We start from the raw sequence: 17,911 nt of genomic DNA, 5'->3' as shown, positions 1-17,911 counted from the left end.
CCTCCTTTAAGTCATGGGTATCAGGTATTTTGTTCCAGAGAAGGAAAGTAACTAAGACAGCACTTATTGTCATAAACTTCCTGTTGACTACTGCTTTTGCAGATTGTGGTATGTTGTGTCTCAATTTTTATTTGTTTCAAGAAATTTTTAAATTTTCATTCTAACTTCCTCAGTTACCCAGTGTTCATCAAAAAATGTTTTGGTGGTCAGGTGTAGCTCAATGATAGAGTGCTTGCCTAGCATACAGGAGGCTTCAGTAAATTAGACTGTAATTTAGTTTTACAGACTTCACAAAATATAACAGAGAAGCGTTGAGAACAGATTATGGATTACCTTGAATACAAACTGAAAAATTGTAGGTCTGCAGCTATGGGTTGCATTTTAACAGAACAGTGGAGCTATAGATCTTCAAGGAATGTGAGTGATCTTTCCAAATCCATGAATGTACCCCAAGATCAAGGAATGCAATTATCCTTAGAATATGGGAGAAAACAGTTCTATTATAGTAAGCAGTTTTTAATAATATAAAGGTAACCAAAGTTTATGTCAGATGAAGTGTAAGAGAAGGCACTGAAGCACTGGGGGCTCTTGCAAATCAGTAGGTTGTACTGGGAGATTTGTATCACTTCTCTGACAGAAATCTAGGGTTTCTCACTGCCAAGTGTCTTAAATGGAAACCCCAGTCCTTCATCTTTTAAATCCCAGTGTTCTTTTCCATACTTATCTCTTAATATTTCTATACATGTAATCAGTACTCTGGCAAAACTATTTTTTCATTCTTTGAGTATTTCTTGCATGCCTCTGTATTCTTTTCTTATACTGTTGCTCTATCTTGAGTTCATTCTAGTTTGAATAAGTTCATGAGAGCTTAACCTCCAATTGCCAGAAAGATATCTTCATCCCCATTACAAACATGTCGAGGTTATCTCCATCTTTGAATCCTCCTTTTGGCCCTTGACATGCCTACCTCTGGCTGTGTTAGAGTCACTTATGTAATTTCTTTTTCATTCTATAAGCTTTATAATGAAGAAACTTTCTCATAATTATGTATACTCATACCACTTACTATGATTCTTTTACACAACAGATGTTCATTTAGAGGCTATAGAATTGAATTAAGCCCCTTCCAAAAGAATTTAACATCTTCTGAAGAAAAATACAATTTAGACAGGGAGGCTATTCTGTCATTGTACTAGAGAATGGCTTTTACAACTAGTTCTTGTTTGCAACTAATTATTCAATGAACATTGAGAAGTTTTAAATTGACATGAATATTTCCAACAGTTTTTCTTTTCCCTTTCTGTGTCTCTGCCATTTTCTATCAACTGTTGTCCAGGAGGTGCATATCAGGTACAATACCTAGTAATGTGAGAAAAATGGTACCATTCTAAAAATATGAAACTTCTATTTAGACAAACAAACCAGCCACTTTTAAGTAAATTTATAGTTATTTTAAGAATAAATCTAGCTGACTGTTGAGTAAATGATAAAGTAGACAAAATACACAAATAAGAAACATATTTATAGGCACCTCAACAACTATAAAAAGATATTTTGTAGTCATTTGATTTAATATTTGCTCTAAAACCTTTTAAAAAGCATTGGTTTGATTCTCTCAGACAAAGAAGTTCAATGATATACTCAGCTATATTCTTTTCTGTGGTCAGGGCATAAAAATAAGCAGGAGTTTGTCACCTACAGAAGAGTGCAGTATTTCTATTTGTAAGAACACATAATAGTTTTACAAAGGGGGAGAACATTTCAAATTAACAGGAGGATATTTTTTCTATCTCTAGGGACCAAGAGGACCAGATGGTCTCCCAGGGGAACAAGGTATACAAGGTGCCAAGGTAATCATTGATTTTCTTATTTCATATGCAGTAAAATTTTATGGAGCTTATATATTCTACTCATCAAAAAAATCATGTATCACCTTAGAAAAGTATAGTTCTAAATTTTCTCTAACTTTAAGCATGCAACATAAAGTTTTTACCACACTACCACACATAACAAATTTTCTGTTTGTGAGTTGATACTAATATATGTAAAGCTATAATTTCAATTCTTACTAATTCACCTTCTTTGTTAGGGTGAAAAAGGAAATAAAGGAAAAAGAGGCTCTTACGGTATTATGGTAAGAAATAAAAAATTTCACATTAAGTATGAACATTTGAAATCTTCCCTGTTTTCCTTGATGCTTTCTTCTGATATTTTGAGAGGGGGCTACTTGACCTACACATCTTTATCTTGTGTAGGGTAAGAATGGAAACCCTGGAGAGAGAGGAGTTCAAGGAAAACCAGTAAGTAATTAGAAAATAATCATTGTATGAATAATTGTTATTGGTGTGTAAGAAGGGTGTTTAAACAATGCTTTGATTGCTTTTTGACAATAAAAGTTGTATATATTTACAGTATGCAATGATTATATCCATATATATTATAAAGTGATTGTTTTCTCCTCTGACACAACCATTATTTCATATCCAATACATTACACTGAAAGACTACAAGCTCTCTTATTCCTTTAATCATTAAATCATGTTTTATTTGAACAAGTTGCTTATCCATTCTTGGGCTTGATTGCACTTTTTTTTTTTTTTTTTTTTGGTACCGGGGATTGAACTCGGGACCTTGCACTTGTGAGGCAGGTGGCGGAACCACAGAGCTAAATCCCCAGTCCCGGTTGCACATACTTTTAAACTGGTGGTAATAACTGTTACTTCACTATACTTAAAAAATTAGGTTTCTTTTGTAAAACTCATTTTGAAATAAAATAGTGTGATACATAAATAGAATGGGACATAATAAAGCTAATACAAGAAAGTCATTTGAGACCTTATACTTAGTTATCTTTTTACTCGATTGGAGGATATTTTAGACCTTTGGAATGTGGTTCTGTGTGTGATTTCTCAGGGTTCTACTCTAAATATTTTTAATGTTTGTAATGGTAGATATTTTTCTACCATTACACATCTTACTAAAATTATACTTTTTCTAACATAAGAGGCAACAACTTCTGTGATTATCACCACCAAGTAAGAGAGAAAAAATGTTTTAAAAAAACAAAAATGCAAGAGTCACACAGACATACATAAACATATATACATAAGATATTATATATATCAGTATATAAGCATGAATGCATACCATTTTAATTTATTTCATTCAGAATTATAATTTAATGACCTTTGATTTATCATAGATATGTATATGTATAAATTTATAAAATTATATAAAAATAGATTGCAACTGATGAGTCAGAAAAGGATAACATAAAAATGTTTTTATGCTGAAATAATTGTCACCAATATCACTGCGTTTGCTTGTTCCTCTTTGAAATCTGCGCCCCCTGCCTGTGGTTTGTCACAATAGCATGATATTTGACTGGTCAAGCCAAAAGTATTGGAGACCTAAAAGAGAAATGAGATTCTAGGGAAAGAACTTGTGTTTGGCATTGTATTATTAATTAAATTCCTTCTCCCCAAAACAGCCCTTGAATGTTAAAATTCATCATCTGTGTTTTTATTATCAATGTAAAAGGTATTTCTGTGGATTGTGACTACTTGTATGCAAGGCAAGTATGTTGCAATGAGTAGAGGAATTTGAAGGTAAGGTTTGTCCCTCTGATTTTAAAGAAATGAGACCTACAGAAATAAAAATTATTTTACAATTTTGTCCACTGTTGACCTTTCTTACAATTTCACTTTCATTTTCAGATTGGATAAATGTGATATTTGACATGTGACTCCCTTAATCAAATAAAAAATACAAGAATCATTTTCTAACCTTAGCTTACAGCAAGCAAGTTACCTAGACCAGTGGAAGAGAAAAATTACCTTTATAGATAACATGGTTTGCCATAACTAATGAGTTTATAGTAGCTATTGTGGTTATGGTTTATTGTGCTCTATACCTACATTGACTTTTCTTTCTTTCTTTCTTTCTTTGATACTGGGAATTGAGCTCAGGGCCTTCACAATCAGCTACACCCCCAGCCCTATTTTATTTTTGAGACAGATTCTCACTAGGTCATTTAATTATCCAAGATGGTCTCAAACTTCCTGTTCTCTTGCCTCAGCCTCCCAGAGTGCTGGGATTACTTGTGTGGTGGAATTATTGGTGTGTGTCACCAAGCCCTGCTCACCCACATTGTCTCCTTCTCCTTGATGAATTGAAATCTTGGAGAAGCAATGAACAGTCAGTAAATAAAATCAGATAAGCCCTAAAGATTCATTTTATCCTTCAGAGCATTCTTAGCGACTCCAGTCCTTTAAGCACTGCGACTAGCAGGCAACACTCTTTAATGGAAAGATATATTCGAGGTCAGATTGACTTTTGTTCTTACATGCTCCTAAAATTGTATAATCTTGGTTTAATTGCTTAGCTCTCTGGATCATATTTTCCTCACTTGTAAAATGAAGAAATTGATAAGATCTCTAAGACCTCTTCCAACTTTCAATTGTCACAATTCTTTTTTCCTTTTACGCTGGGGATTAAACCCCAAACTTGTCCATAATGACTATATGGCCCACCACAGGCTACCCTCCCAGACTCTAATGGTTATAATTCTAAAGCCAAATGTTAAATGAAAATTGAAAATATATATAGAACACTTGACCACATAAGCAGTATATTTTTCTTGGACCACCAACACCATTTCTTATATTCACTTCCTATCTACACACAGATCTGAGTCAAAGGAACAAAAGCCAGGCTCCATTGTATTACTAGGATGATAAACCTGGATTATTTTTGGTTTTCAAAATCACATAAAAATGATAACACTTTGTACATTGCAATTTCTTATGTAAATGGTCTATTAATTGATAAATGAGTAAAAAATGTATGATTTTGAATGTCTCTATTTCTTTAATTCTGTCAAATTTTACTTTATATATTTTGAAATTCTATTACAAGTACATTCATATTTAGAGTTTTGTCTTTCTAATCAACTGACCCTTTTATTATTAAAAAACTATTCTGATTTATCTTTTGTAATTTTTTCCTCTTGGTGATATTGTTTTGAATTCCACTTTATCTGATATTAATATAGTTTCTCCATCTTTCTTATGCTTGCTGTTCAGATGGCATACTTTCCCATATGTGTCTTGATATTTAAATTGAATATATTATAGTTTAATCTTGCTTTTTAATTCTGACACTGTTCTTTTAATTATAGTGTTTGGTCCATTTCATATTGATATTGTTGATTTAGGTCTCCCATTTTAAGATTTGTGTTCCTTGTATCTTTTTTGTTGTAATTATTGTTGATGTCTTCCTGTTAGCATTGAATACTTTTGAGAATTCTGTTTTTACTTATCTGTAGGAGTCTTATCAATACTTACTATTTTAAATAGTAAGTCAGAGATTAGTAAAATTTTTCTAGAGAGTGTCACAAAATAAATATATTATGCTAAATATTTAACATAAGTATAAGGAATTTGCAACTATAAGGATAATTTACCAACATTGTCTTTTATACTATAATTGTTTCATGAATTATATCTACATATATTATGAATCCTACATTGTAAACTTATAATTTTGTTTTAATCTACATAAAATTTATCCTAACACAAATGAAATATGTATGCTAGAGATAATTATGAGGAAAGAGAGCTTTTTATGAGGAAAGAGAGCTTTTTTTTTTTTTACTCATCTACTTAACATTTTTGATGATCTTTGTTCCTTTCTGAAAATTTGTATTTCAAAATAGTGTCATTTCCCTGTAAAACTTCCTTTAGATTTCTTTTAATGAAGTTTGTTAGTGATAAATTATCTTAATTTTATGATTTCTTTTAATTTTTACTGATCAAATGTATTTATTTCATATTTGTTCCTAAAAGATTTTTTTCCTGGATTATTGTTTGTTTTTATTCAGTATTCTTTGAAAAACATTTTCATTTGGCCTTCAATATTTCAGATGAGGTGTTCACATCTATATTATTATTCCACTGCATGTAATATATCATTATATTGTATTGGAGTTGGACATGTTAAGAAATTAAATAGTTCTGCCACTTGCTAGTTCCTTTGACTTTGTACATATTGTTGAACCTCTCTAAGTATCAGTTTCTATCTTTAAAATGGAATATCTTTCATGGTTCTAAGAAATAATATTTATTATAATATGACTGGCACAAACTCTCAATAAACAACCACCAAAGCTTTTATTATTTATTTGGTTATCATTCTCACAATCACTGAGTTGAATTCATGGAGCAGAGAGTTTTACTATTACTGGTATATTATCAGTGACATCTGAAAAGTCTTAAATTTAGAGAACATGTTAAATTATTTCATTGCTTTGTGAAATGGCTTTTATGTACCATGCCTTAAATTTAAATATTAAGCTTGATATTATATCCAAATACACTTTACAAAGAAAACTGGGTGGGTATTATGTAAAGTTTTGAATATTTAATGTATATTTCAGTTAGTTTATCAGGCTTGGAGAGATTCCTTACATTGATCTTTTCTCTTAATGTAGGAGCCAAAGTGAATGAAGAATGTAGGATTTTCATGACTGAAACATGGCATTAGTCAGATGGGAACCCATAACTTTACATACTTCCATTTCTCTAAACACAGAAACTTAATAGAGCCTTGATGATGGAGGATTACATAGTGCTAAGAATTTTGAATTCTTTTACAAATATTTTAAAAGTTTTATTTGACATATAATTGTACATATATATGGGGCTATCTTAATCACTTTCTTCATTGTTGAGCTAAAATACCTGGAACTGACAATTTAAAGGAGGAGGGGTTTATTTTGGCTCACAGTCTCAGAAGACTGGCAGACTCAAACACAGAAATAGCATGATAGAAAAGCCTGGCAGAAGAAAACTGCTCATGTCATGGTGGCCAGTAAGCAGAGAGAGAAAAGAAGAGCACAGGAAAAAGATATATGCTTTCAGGTCACCCCTCGGTGACCCACCTCCAACCAGGCCCTACCTCCTAACAGCAAGTCAAGTCAGCTATAGCCTTCTTTATCCAATTACTTTTCAAAACCTCACCTCTGAACACATAAGGTTTGGGGGTGGGAACACTCCAGATCTAAGCCATAACAAGGGTGTAGTATGATTTTTCAATACATATATACAACATGTAATAGTCAAATCATAATAATTGGTATATGCATTACTGCAAACATTTATCATTTCTTTGTGTTGAGAATATTCAAAATCATCTCTACTAAATATTTTGAAATATACAGTCAAACATTGTTACCCTACTCTTCCATAGAACACTAGAAGTTTTTCCCTGTATTCAGTGCATCTTATATTACCATCTTGTCTTCATCTCCCCTTTCTCCACTTTCAAGCCTTTGGTAACTATTCTCTACTCTTTATTTCTCTGAGATTAACATTTTTAGCTTCCACATATAAATGAATACATGTGGCATTAGCCTTTCTGTGGGTGATTTGTTTTCCTTAACATAAGGCCCAGTTACTTGCATGTTGTCATAGATGACAGGATGTAATTCTTACCGTAGTAGAATACTATTGCATTGTGTATATATGTCACAGTTTTTGTCCATTCATCTGAAGACAAATACCCAGGTGGATTCCATAATTTGATTACTGTGAATAATGCTGCAGTTAACATGGGAGTGCATATGTTTTTGACACACTGATTTCATTTCCTTTTGGATATATACCTAGTAGTGGGATTGCTAGATCATATGGTAGTTCTATCCTGTTGTTGTTGTTGTTGTTGTTATTGTTGTTAACCACTATACTGTATTCAATAATGGCTGTACTAATTTACATACCCACCAACAGTATATGACTTTTCCTTTCTTTGCATCTTCATCAACATTTGGAATTTTGAATCTCTTTACTTCCAGCTTAATGTAATTTTTTTATTTAACTTTCAGCTATAATGGTAATTATGGTTAGACATGTTATCAGCCTTTCGAAAGTCAGTAATAAAGAAGAGGCATCTTGCAAATAGGGGCAGTATTTTAAATATTCGCAATAGTTATCAATGTCTGGCACTCAGTACATGCTGAGTAAATCTTTGAGTGAAAGGACCAAGGGAGGATCTAGAATTAGGTTTAAAGTTTTATCTATCTTTTTATAATAGACTTCATATCCAAGACTCACTTTAGTAGGCATGATGTTAAGAAAAAAAGAGCTAGAAATGTAGCTCAGTGGTAAGAACTTGCCTACAGTGTGCAAGGACCTGGGTTTGACACCCAGCATGGGAAAAAAGAAGGAACTTAAAGGTCCACTGTGGTTATTTCCAGCCATCTAGAGGTTCTGAGGCTCCTGATTGCTAGATTTTAGTACTTATTAACATATCACAAAAATGTTATTTTTGGTAAAACAATTTTATATCAATATTAGAAGTATAAGGAAATCCAAATTTAAAGTAATTCTGGACAATTATTTATCACAGTGTAGAGTGAGGCATAATTCTAAAAATAGAGGTAAAGAACTATAATTCAGTAACCAACACACACACACACACACACACACACAAAACCTATGCTAATCAGCTTTCTGTACTGTGACAGAATATCTGAGGAAATCAATTCATAGGGAAGAAAGATTTATTTTGGTTCATGGTTTCAGAGATTTCAGTCCATGGTCAGTTGGCTCCATTTGGGGGGGGGGGGCTATGGTGTGGCAGAACATCATGATGAGAAGTGCATGGTGGAGTAAAGCTGCTTACCTCAAGACATTCAAGAACCAAAGAGAAAGAAATCCAAAAAGAGAAAGAGAAATAGCACATGGGTTCTAGTAGCCCCTGGAAGCCACGTCCCTAGTTATCTAGCTTTCTTCCTCTAGGCACCCCCTTCTAGAGATTCCACCACCTCCCAGTAGTGCCACAGGCCAGTAACCATTAAACATGTGGCCTTTGGGGGACATTTAAGATCCAAACCATCAGCAACACAATGAAAACATAAGCAAAGAACTTAAATGGCTATTTCACCAAAGAAGATATATAAGTGGCCAATAAGCACATGAAAAGATGCTCCACATCACAAATCATTAGTAAATAAATGTAAATCAAAACCACAATGAGAAACTATTTTTCACACATTAGGATACTATTATCAAAAAAGGAAAAAAGCTCAGAAACTCTGTGTTGGCAAGGATGTAGAAAAATTGGAAGTCTTATGTGTTGCTGGTGAGAATGTAAAATAGCAGAACCACTATAGAAAACAATTTGGCATTTTCTAAAAATAATTAAACATAGAATTACCATATTACCCATAAATTCTACTTCTAAAATAATATTCAAAAGAATTGAAAGGAGAAGAAGATCAAACAGATACTTGTCCATCTATGTTTCAAGCAGTATTATTCACAACAGCCAAAAGTTGAAAGTAAACTGTCTATTGACTGATGAATAAACAAAATGCAGCATATAAAATGAAATATTATTCAGCTTTAAAAAGAAAGGAAGTTTTTACACATACTATAAGGATGTACCTTAAATACAGTGTGCTAAGTTAGATAAACCAGATGCAAAAGGACAGACACTATGTGATGTCATTTACCTTAGAGTAGTGGTGGCAAACCCATGCATGGCACATGTGCTGCAGCAAGCACACAGAGCCCTCTCTGTTGGCACAGGAGCCAAGTCACCCCAGCATCTCCCTAGCAGCAGAGCAGCAGATTACAGCACAGTGTTGTCACTTTGCAATAAATAAGTGGGTTTGGGGTTGCAGTTTGGACACTTGGTCTCTAAAATGTTTACCCTGATTGACCTATAGTAATCAAATCCATTCTACTTTAAAAAGTCAAATAGTAATTAACAGGGAATGGGGGAAGTGGTGATGCAGAGTTAGTGTTTAATGGGTGCAGTTTCACTTGAAGAAGATGGAAAAGTCCCGGAAATGGATGGCAGTAGTGGTTGCTCAACAATGTGAATGTGCTTAATGCCACAAACCTTTATACTGAAAAATGGTTAAAATAGTCAACGTTACGTTATGTGTATTTTGCTACAAAAGAAAAAAAAAAGAAGGAGGACATAGAAAAGAATTCATAGTGAAAGTTAAGGTAAGGAAAATGAAACATTTCTTTTTCTACAAGTTTTGTGCTTATTTTTCCAGGGTATACAGGGACCCCCTGGCAGTACAGGAGACAGGGGACTTGCAGGAGAACCAGTAAGTTTATTTTTTATACTTTTCTAACTGTGCTTTTCTCATTATGTACACCTACCTTTTCATTATTGTTGCCCTACTGTGCTATGACTGGTATACTTTAGAAAGCAACCTTTATTATAGGCACCATAGACCATTTATGTAGAATGAATAGTTTGCATAGTATCACCATATACTATATAAAATGAATATAGTTTTAATGCTGTTCTGGTTTCCTGTAGTCATATTTGGTACTTTTTCTCTTGAACTGTTAAAACTGAGAAAATTTCTATTTTCTACAAAGGAAACTATTTTACTGAACCTCAGAAACTTTCTGAATGCCTTGCTGTTCTTATAAGTATTCCATTTCCACACACACAATCACATTTATGAGGCCAACTCTATAATAAAAAACCATATAGAAAAGCCATACTCTACATCTGATGGGCCAAAATGTACAAACATGACAGAAATGCTGTTGTACCAACAATACAAAAACTTACATTGCAATTTTTATAAATATGACTCAATAATGGAATTTCCATGGAAAATGAGTTGTGAAAAGGAAAGGCCTAGTCACAACCTACGTTCTTACAATTTATTCTTTATTACCAATGAAGTCATTCTTCTGGTTAATCATGTCAAATGTAAGATGCTGTAATGTGCTTCTAAGATTTACAATACAATATGGTCTTTCAAACTACTTAGTTGATTTTATCATGAGTTGATGTAAAGGTTTACAAGTGGAATTTGCATAATTCATTTAGATAGTCGCAAATGGAAAATTCTAGCAGTCAAATAATATTCTTACCAAACTGTGTTCATTTCTTCCTTTATGTACTTAATCTATGGCATAACCTCTCTAAACAGTAAGTTATGAGCTGAATATATATATTTCCAAATAAAAAGCATTGATTTTAGACAACTAAATCCTTCTTAGTTTCCTCCCTATTTTATTTATCTTAACTTGTTATCCCAATTGTAATATTTGACCATAAAAATAATGGAAATCTTTTTACCATGGTTTACTTTAATATCTGTTTCCTCCCCAAAAATCCATAAGCTTCTCGAAGTGAAAGATTCTTTTGTCCTTGTAATCTCCTTTTCTGGTGTAATATTTGGCATATTAAATTTACTCAATGTGTGTTTGCTAAATTGAATTGACAAAAAAACATGTACCCAAAGCTATAATCACTGTAGTGTAGGTAACATTATTACATGAGGTGAAATGGAATGAAAACTAATCAGTCTTATTAAAGAAGATATTTAAGTACAGTTAAGTATGTCAGTAGAGTTATGACAATAGCAGAGACAATGCCTTACAATTTTCACAAGAAAAGACTTGTTAATGAAGTGACCTGATTGCACCTAAAACTTAACATGCAGGTCATAGAGGGCCAGTGGGATGGGTAAGTAAAATATAAATCAATTTATAATGAATATAATGGGCTCTGTGTCAGATATTTAAGCTGTCTGGGGTAATTATAGAAAAGAAACCAACTTGGTAAAATGAAAAGCACAAAAGAAATATTGAAACACATATTTTGACAATAATAAAATAAGAGAAGACTATAGCTTTTCTATGGTCAAGATTTAAAACTGGTTTCCTCATTACAATATAAGTATTTCAGTTTGAATGGTTTGAAATGGTCACTTATTTATTCATTCATTCATTCAACAAATATTTGTTAGGAATCTATATGTGGTATATAGTGGTAAGCATGGAGTTTTTCAATTCAGGGATAGAAGTTAAGAAAATGATCCCAACATAAATGGATAATTACAAACTGAGACAACAGAAAGCACAGTCATATTTTAGTAGCCATGGAGAACTGGTTCCAGAACCACCCCTCACACACACTGAAATCTGTGAATCCTCAAGTCCCTCATGTAAAATGGTATAGTGTTTTCATATAACCTAACCACATTCTCTTCTTTGCTTTAAATCGTCTCTAGATTACTTACAATACCTAATACTATGTGAATGCTATGCAAATAGTTTTCATATTGTATTATTTAGAGAATAATGTCAAGGGGAAAAGACTATACATATTCAGTATGGGCACATTTTTTTGGACTCAATTTTTTAAATATTTTCTATCTGCTATCAAACAAATCCATGGAAGCAGAACAGATTTGGAGAGCTGATTGTGTAGTAATTCAGATCTAAGAAGGTTTGTGACAAAGAAATTGTTATAATCTAGGGGTTAAAGAAAGTTTCCAAAAGGAGAAGCATTTGAAATATGATCTGAAGGATAAGCAGTAGTTACTTGAGCAAAGATGTAGAAAGAGCACTCCAGAGAGAATCCTGAGCTGAAAGGAAGTGCTATATACTTATTAGAAGAACTAAAAGATGGCCAGCATCCAGAAAGTCAGGTAGAAAGCAAGTACAAAATGAGCGTGGAAAGGGAGATGACAAAATACACACAACTTATGAGTCCTGTTCCTAAGGATTTGTATTTTTACCTTAAGACGAATGAAATGAAGGTCACTGGAGGGGTGTTGCAATGATCCAATTATTGTTGTGTGAGTATCATTCAAACTACAAGGTAGATGGAGCCAAGTAATTTGCATGTTACTCACTCTTGATTTCTCAGAAGGTCCAATTACACCTTAGTTTTGGTTTCTTGTTTTGGAACTTTAGCATGCGTGACACCATTTTGATTTTTAATCTGGCCTGTTGGAACCTAGTGTAGGATCTTAGTTCAAAATAATGACCTTTTGTACTTTTTATTTAACAGATCTAGGATAGTAAAGCTCAATATTTTATGGCGTACACATACACACACACATTCTTTCTAATTTGAATATCAATTTAATTCCATTATATTCACAGAGTATTCTGTTCAAGACCCAAAATAGCTAACACAATATTGAAGAATAAGGTTGAAGGACAGACACTACCCAACTTCAAGATTTACTATAAAGTTACAGTAATCAAGACAATGTTGGATTTGCAAAGAATTAGATAAATGGATCATTGTAACAGAATAGGAAACCCAGAAATGTAACATAGGTATATTCTATATCAATGAAATATGTACAACATATACTCACAAATAAAGTCAAGTGACCTTTGCAAAGGAACAAAAGCAATTCAGTGGATGATCTGCTCAACAAGTGATGCTGGAACAAATGGATATTCACATACAAAAACATGAGTCTAGACACATCTTATACACACACACACACACACACACACACACACACACACACACACACACACACTTCTAAATGAACCATGGGGAAATGCAAAAGTATCAACTTCCCAAAAGTAAACATAGGAAAAAAAATCTGTGTGACCTTAGGATTGAGTATTTGGATACATCACCAAAAGTATAACGCATGAAAAAATGTCTAAGCTGGATTTCATTAACATTAAAAATCTCTACTCTGCAAGAGATAGTTAACAAATTGAAAAGACAAGCAATAGACTAGGGGAAAATATTTACAAAACACATGTGATAAAAGACTTGTGTCCAAAATATAGAAAGATCTATCAAAAGTCAACAATTTTTACAAAAAACAATTTAAAAGTAGGCAAAGGATCTGAACTGTCAGCACAACAAACAATGGAAATGATATAAAAGCATATGAAAATGTGCTCAAAGTCATGTTATTAGGGAATCATGAGTTTAAAAAAACTGACATGCCTCTTGTCAGGATACCACCTGTTAGAACAGTCAAAGTCCAGAACCCTGACAATATCAAATGCTGATAAAGATGTGAACAACAGAACACTCATAGATTGCTAGTAGGAATACAAAATGAGGCACCTACTTTGCAGCTTTGCAGTTTTTTACAAAGTAGTCATATGATCTAATAATGAGACTCCTTGGTTGTTACTCAAATGAGTGGAAACATGTCCACAAAATAACTTCACATAAATGCTTAGAGCATAAAGATTTATCCATAGTTGCCCAAATTAGAAGCAACCAATAAGTCTGCAAGGCTCTGAATGTGTCTAAAAGTCATACTGAAATTCTGACTGTTCTGGTGGTGGTATTAGGAATGGAAGCTTTGGAAAGTGATTAGATAGGTCATGAGGTCATTACGTCTTTCATCTTTCATGACTGGGAATAGTACTCATTAAAAAAAAAAAAACTCCAGAGAATTAGATCTCTTCTTCTATCATGTGAGGACACAGCTGGAAGATGCCGTCTATAACCTAGAAAGTAGGGTCACACCAGACACTGAATGTGCTAGCACATTGATCTTGGACTTTCCAGTGCCTAGAACCATGAGAAACATACTTCTATTGTTTATAAGCCATCAGTTTATAGTATTTTGTTATAGCAGCCTGAAATGATAAGACAATGTGTTTCACTAACAGAGTGAAAAAAAAAACTGTGGTACACCCACTGTGGAATGTTATTCAACAATAAAAATAAATGGGCTGTCAAGCCACAAAAGTTCATAGAGGAACCTTAAATGCATACTGTATGATTCCAATTATATGACATTCTGGCAAAGGCAAAACTACACAGTAAAAAAAGACCATATATATATATTTCTTTAAAAATGCCACTATAACCAGTGCTTTCCAGTTGTTTCTGATTGCTGACTGCATCTGTCCCAGAAATTAAACAATGAGTCTGTGGTTTGCAAAGTTTGGAGATGAAAAGCAAGGCTTCAGCATCCCGCGTGGGTCATGTGAGACTATGGCTCCTTGGCCTAAGTTGGAAAATGCCCAGCCTAACCCTGAGAAATTCATTGAAGGGGGCACAAGTCAGCAGCCCAGCACAGATGCCAAAGGCAAAGATACAGACCAAAATGCCTGTGGAACTTCAGTGGCCAAGATTGAGCTACTGCCCTCCTACTCCACCGTGGCACTGATAGAGGAGCCCCCCCCATCCCCACCCCCAGCAGAAGACCCCTGGGACCTGCTGGAGCTCCAGGACACTGGCATCAAGTGGTCAGAAAGAGACAACAAAGGGAAGATTCGCTGCATCTTCAAAGGGACTGGGAAGCTCATCTTGCTCCTGGGATTCCTCTACTTTTTCGTGTGTTCCCTGGATGTCCTCAGCAGTGCCTTCCAGTTGGTTGGAGGAAAGATGGCCTGACAGTTTTTCAGCAGCAACTCCATTTTGTCCAACCCGGGCTGATGATCAGCGTGCTGGTGACCGTCATGGTGCAGAGCTCCAGCAACCTCCTCATCCATCATTGTGAGCATGGTGGCCTCCTCATTGCTGACCATGCGGGCTGCCGTTCCCATCATCATGGGGGCCAACATCGGGACCTCTGTCACCAACACTATTGTGGTGCTCATACAGGCAGGGCACTGGAATGAGTTCAGAAGAGCTTTCACAGGGGCCGCTGTCCACGACTTCTTCAACTGGCTGTCAGTCTTGGTGCTGCTGCCCTTGGAGGCCATCACCCACTACCTGGAGAGGCTAACCGGGCTCATGGTGAACACCTTCAACTTTCAAAACAGAGAAGATGCCCCGGCCCTTCTGAAAGTCATCACAGATCCCTTCACAAAGCTCATTGTCCAGCTGGACAAAAAACTTATCAACCAGATCACAATATGTGACCCAGCAGCCCAAAACAAGAGCCTGATCAAGATTTGGTGCAAGTCTGTTACCTACGTGACACAGCAGAATGTCACCGTCCCCTCATGTGATAATTGCACCTCCTCTTCATTCTGTTGGACGGATAGTGCCTTCACCTGGATGTTGAAGAACGTGACCCAGCAGGAGAACATTGCTAAGTGCAAGCACATCTTCGTGAATGCCCAGCTCCCGGACCTTGTTGTGGGCATCATTCTGCTCATCATCTCCCTGCTGGTCCTGTGCGACTGCCTGATCATGATCGTCAAGCTCCTGGACTCTGTGTTCAAGGACCAGGTGGCTGCCATCACCAAGAAGACCATCAACACTGACTTCCCCTTCCCCTTTTCCTGGGTGACTGGCTACCTGGCCATCCTTGTGGGGGCCGGCATGACCTTCATGGTGCAGAGCAGCTCCATGTTCACGTCTGCCTTGACCCTACTGAGTGGTATCAGAGGGCTTATCTACTCCTGCTGGGATTCGACATCAGCACCACCACCGCCGCCATCATGGTCGCCTTGGCCAGCCCAGGCAACACCTTGATGAGCTCACTCCAGATCTCCCTGTGCCACCCTTTCTTCAACATCTCTGGCATCTTGCCATGGAACCTGATCCCATTCACCCACCTGCCCATCCGCCTTGCCAAGGGCCTGGGCAACATCTCGAAGTACTGCTGGTTCGCCATAGTCTACCTCATCATCTTATTCTTCCTGCCCCCGCTGGCGGTGTTCGGCCTCTCGCTGGCCAGCTGGCCGGTGCTGGTGGGCGTGGGTGTGCCCATCGTCGTGCTGCTGCTCCCGGTGCTGTGCCTGTGGCTGCTGCAGTCCGCTGCCCGAGAGTCCTGCCTCAGAAGCTGCGCTCCTGGAGCTTCCTGCCCTCGTGGCTGCACTCTCTGGAGCCCTGGGACTGCGTCATCTCCCTGCTCACCAGCTGCTGCCAGCAGTGCTGCTGCTGCTGCATGTGCTGCCATGTGTGCTGCCTCATGTGTGGCTGCACCAAGTGCTGCCTCTGCAGCAAATGCTGTGAGGACCTGGAGGAGAAGGAGGAGCCAGGGGTCCCCATCAAAGGGCCGGAGGTCTTCAGCATAGCCATGAGCCAGGATGTCCGGGGTGAGGGCAAGGCCCACCCCGATGCCCTGGACACAAAGAGCACCTTCACCATCACAGCCTTCTAGCGGCAGCCTGAGGCTGGGACCCCAGGGTCCAGGGCTCCACCCTTCTGCTTCTGCAGCCTTCCACTGCCTCATAGCAATGTGTTCCCCATCCGGAAACAGTCACGTGTGTCCCAGCTCCTCCCCCGACAGGGCCACACAGGGAGAATTAGAGTATGACCCGGCCACTCCCACGCACAGCTGCAATAGTACCCATTTCTATGCCCAGCCCAGCCCTCCAATTGGGGAGTCCTGTGGAGGGGTCAGGGAAGGCTCCTAGTGGGGCATCTGTCCGAAGTGTGTGCCCTGCACATCCCAGATGCCTTCCCTGAGTCTTCCAGAGGCCTTGTTTTGTTCATACCTCGACTCCCACCCTCAACTCCTTCCTGGCAAGTGAACTTCAGCCTTATCTAGGAAACCGGATTGTGCAGCTGTGCCCCAAGACCTTGTGCCCCAGCATCCTCTCCATCCTAACAGGTTGGGGCACCAAACCGAACCCTCCCTGACCCCCCATGTAGATACCAACCCCCACAGCCATTTATACTCTATATTTATAGTCATGCACCTGTACAGCATTTTTCATAAGTTATGTGATGAATAGTCTGGTTTTGTGTTTTTTAGTGTCTCATTTGGAAATGAGGCAGGGTTCTATGAAATGTAAAGACAGAATGAGGACCTTTGTATATTTTGTGATACAGCCTTTTAAGCACGCTTCCGGGCCATGCCACCCCACACACTGTACATATGTAAGTAAAACCTGGGCAAGGCAGTGGCCATCTTTGCACTCTTGATTCTTTAAAGCTAGGATCCTTGTACCTGCCTTGATGTATTTTTTTTTTTTACCAGTTGTGGGAAGGGAGAATTAAAAGGGATAATCAAATCCCCCCCCAAAAAAAAACCCACTACATTTGTCACATATTTACTAGGAATATTAAGCAGATGTATAATTATTTTACCATTAAATAAAATTACCTATGAAAGTGCTTAGTACATTATTTGATACTTACTAGTTGCTTACTAAGCATTTGTTGAATGAACAAATGAATTAGGAAATAAAACAATGAATGGAATTCCTTTCATTCCTTTTCTTTTTCTTAATCCAAGCATAGCTTA

General features: G+C 36.6%; 1 protein-coding gene and 1 pseudogene across 4 annotated transcripts in view; both read left to right on the top strand.

Annotated features, from left to right (window-relative positions):
• The window catches only part of Col24a1 (collagen type XXIV alpha 1 chain), a 313,236-nt gene that overhangs the window by 188,017 nt on the left and 107,308 nt on the right, over nucleotides 1–17,911 (top strand). For all 4 annotated transcript variants that reach the window (XM_021255434.2, XM_004841343.4, XM_021255435.2 and 1 more), the window contains exons 30-33: nucleotides 1,797–1,850; nucleotides 2,090–2,134; nucleotides 2,256–2,300; nucleotides 10,070–10,123. In XM_021255434.2, the coding sequence (XP_021111093.1) occupies nucleotides 1,797–1,850; nucleotides 2,090–2,134; nucleotides 2,256–2,300; nucleotides 10,070–10,123 (198 nt within the window). The remainder of the gene's footprint in view (nucleotides 1–1,796; nucleotides 1,851–2,089; nucleotides 2,135–2,255; nucleotides 2,301–10,069; nucleotides 10,124–17,911) is intronic.
• LOC147827629 (sodium-dependent phosphate transport protein 2B pseudogene) lies at nucleotides 10,130–17,660 on the top strand (annotated as a pseudogene).

The sequence above is a fragment of the Heterocephalus glaber genome, unplaced genomic scaffold, assembly GCF_053883595.1.
Source record: "Heterocephalus glaber isolate CG9 unplaced genomic scaffold, H.glaber_assembly_v1.0 deba00001442, whole genome shotgun sequence".
NCBI classification, from domain to species: Eukaryota; Metazoa; Chordata; class Mammalia; order Rodentia; family Bathyergidae; genus Heterocephalus; species Heterocephalus glaber.
Note: the sequence above shows the minus strand (reverse complement) of the source record. Positions and strands in the feature narration are given on the sequence as shown.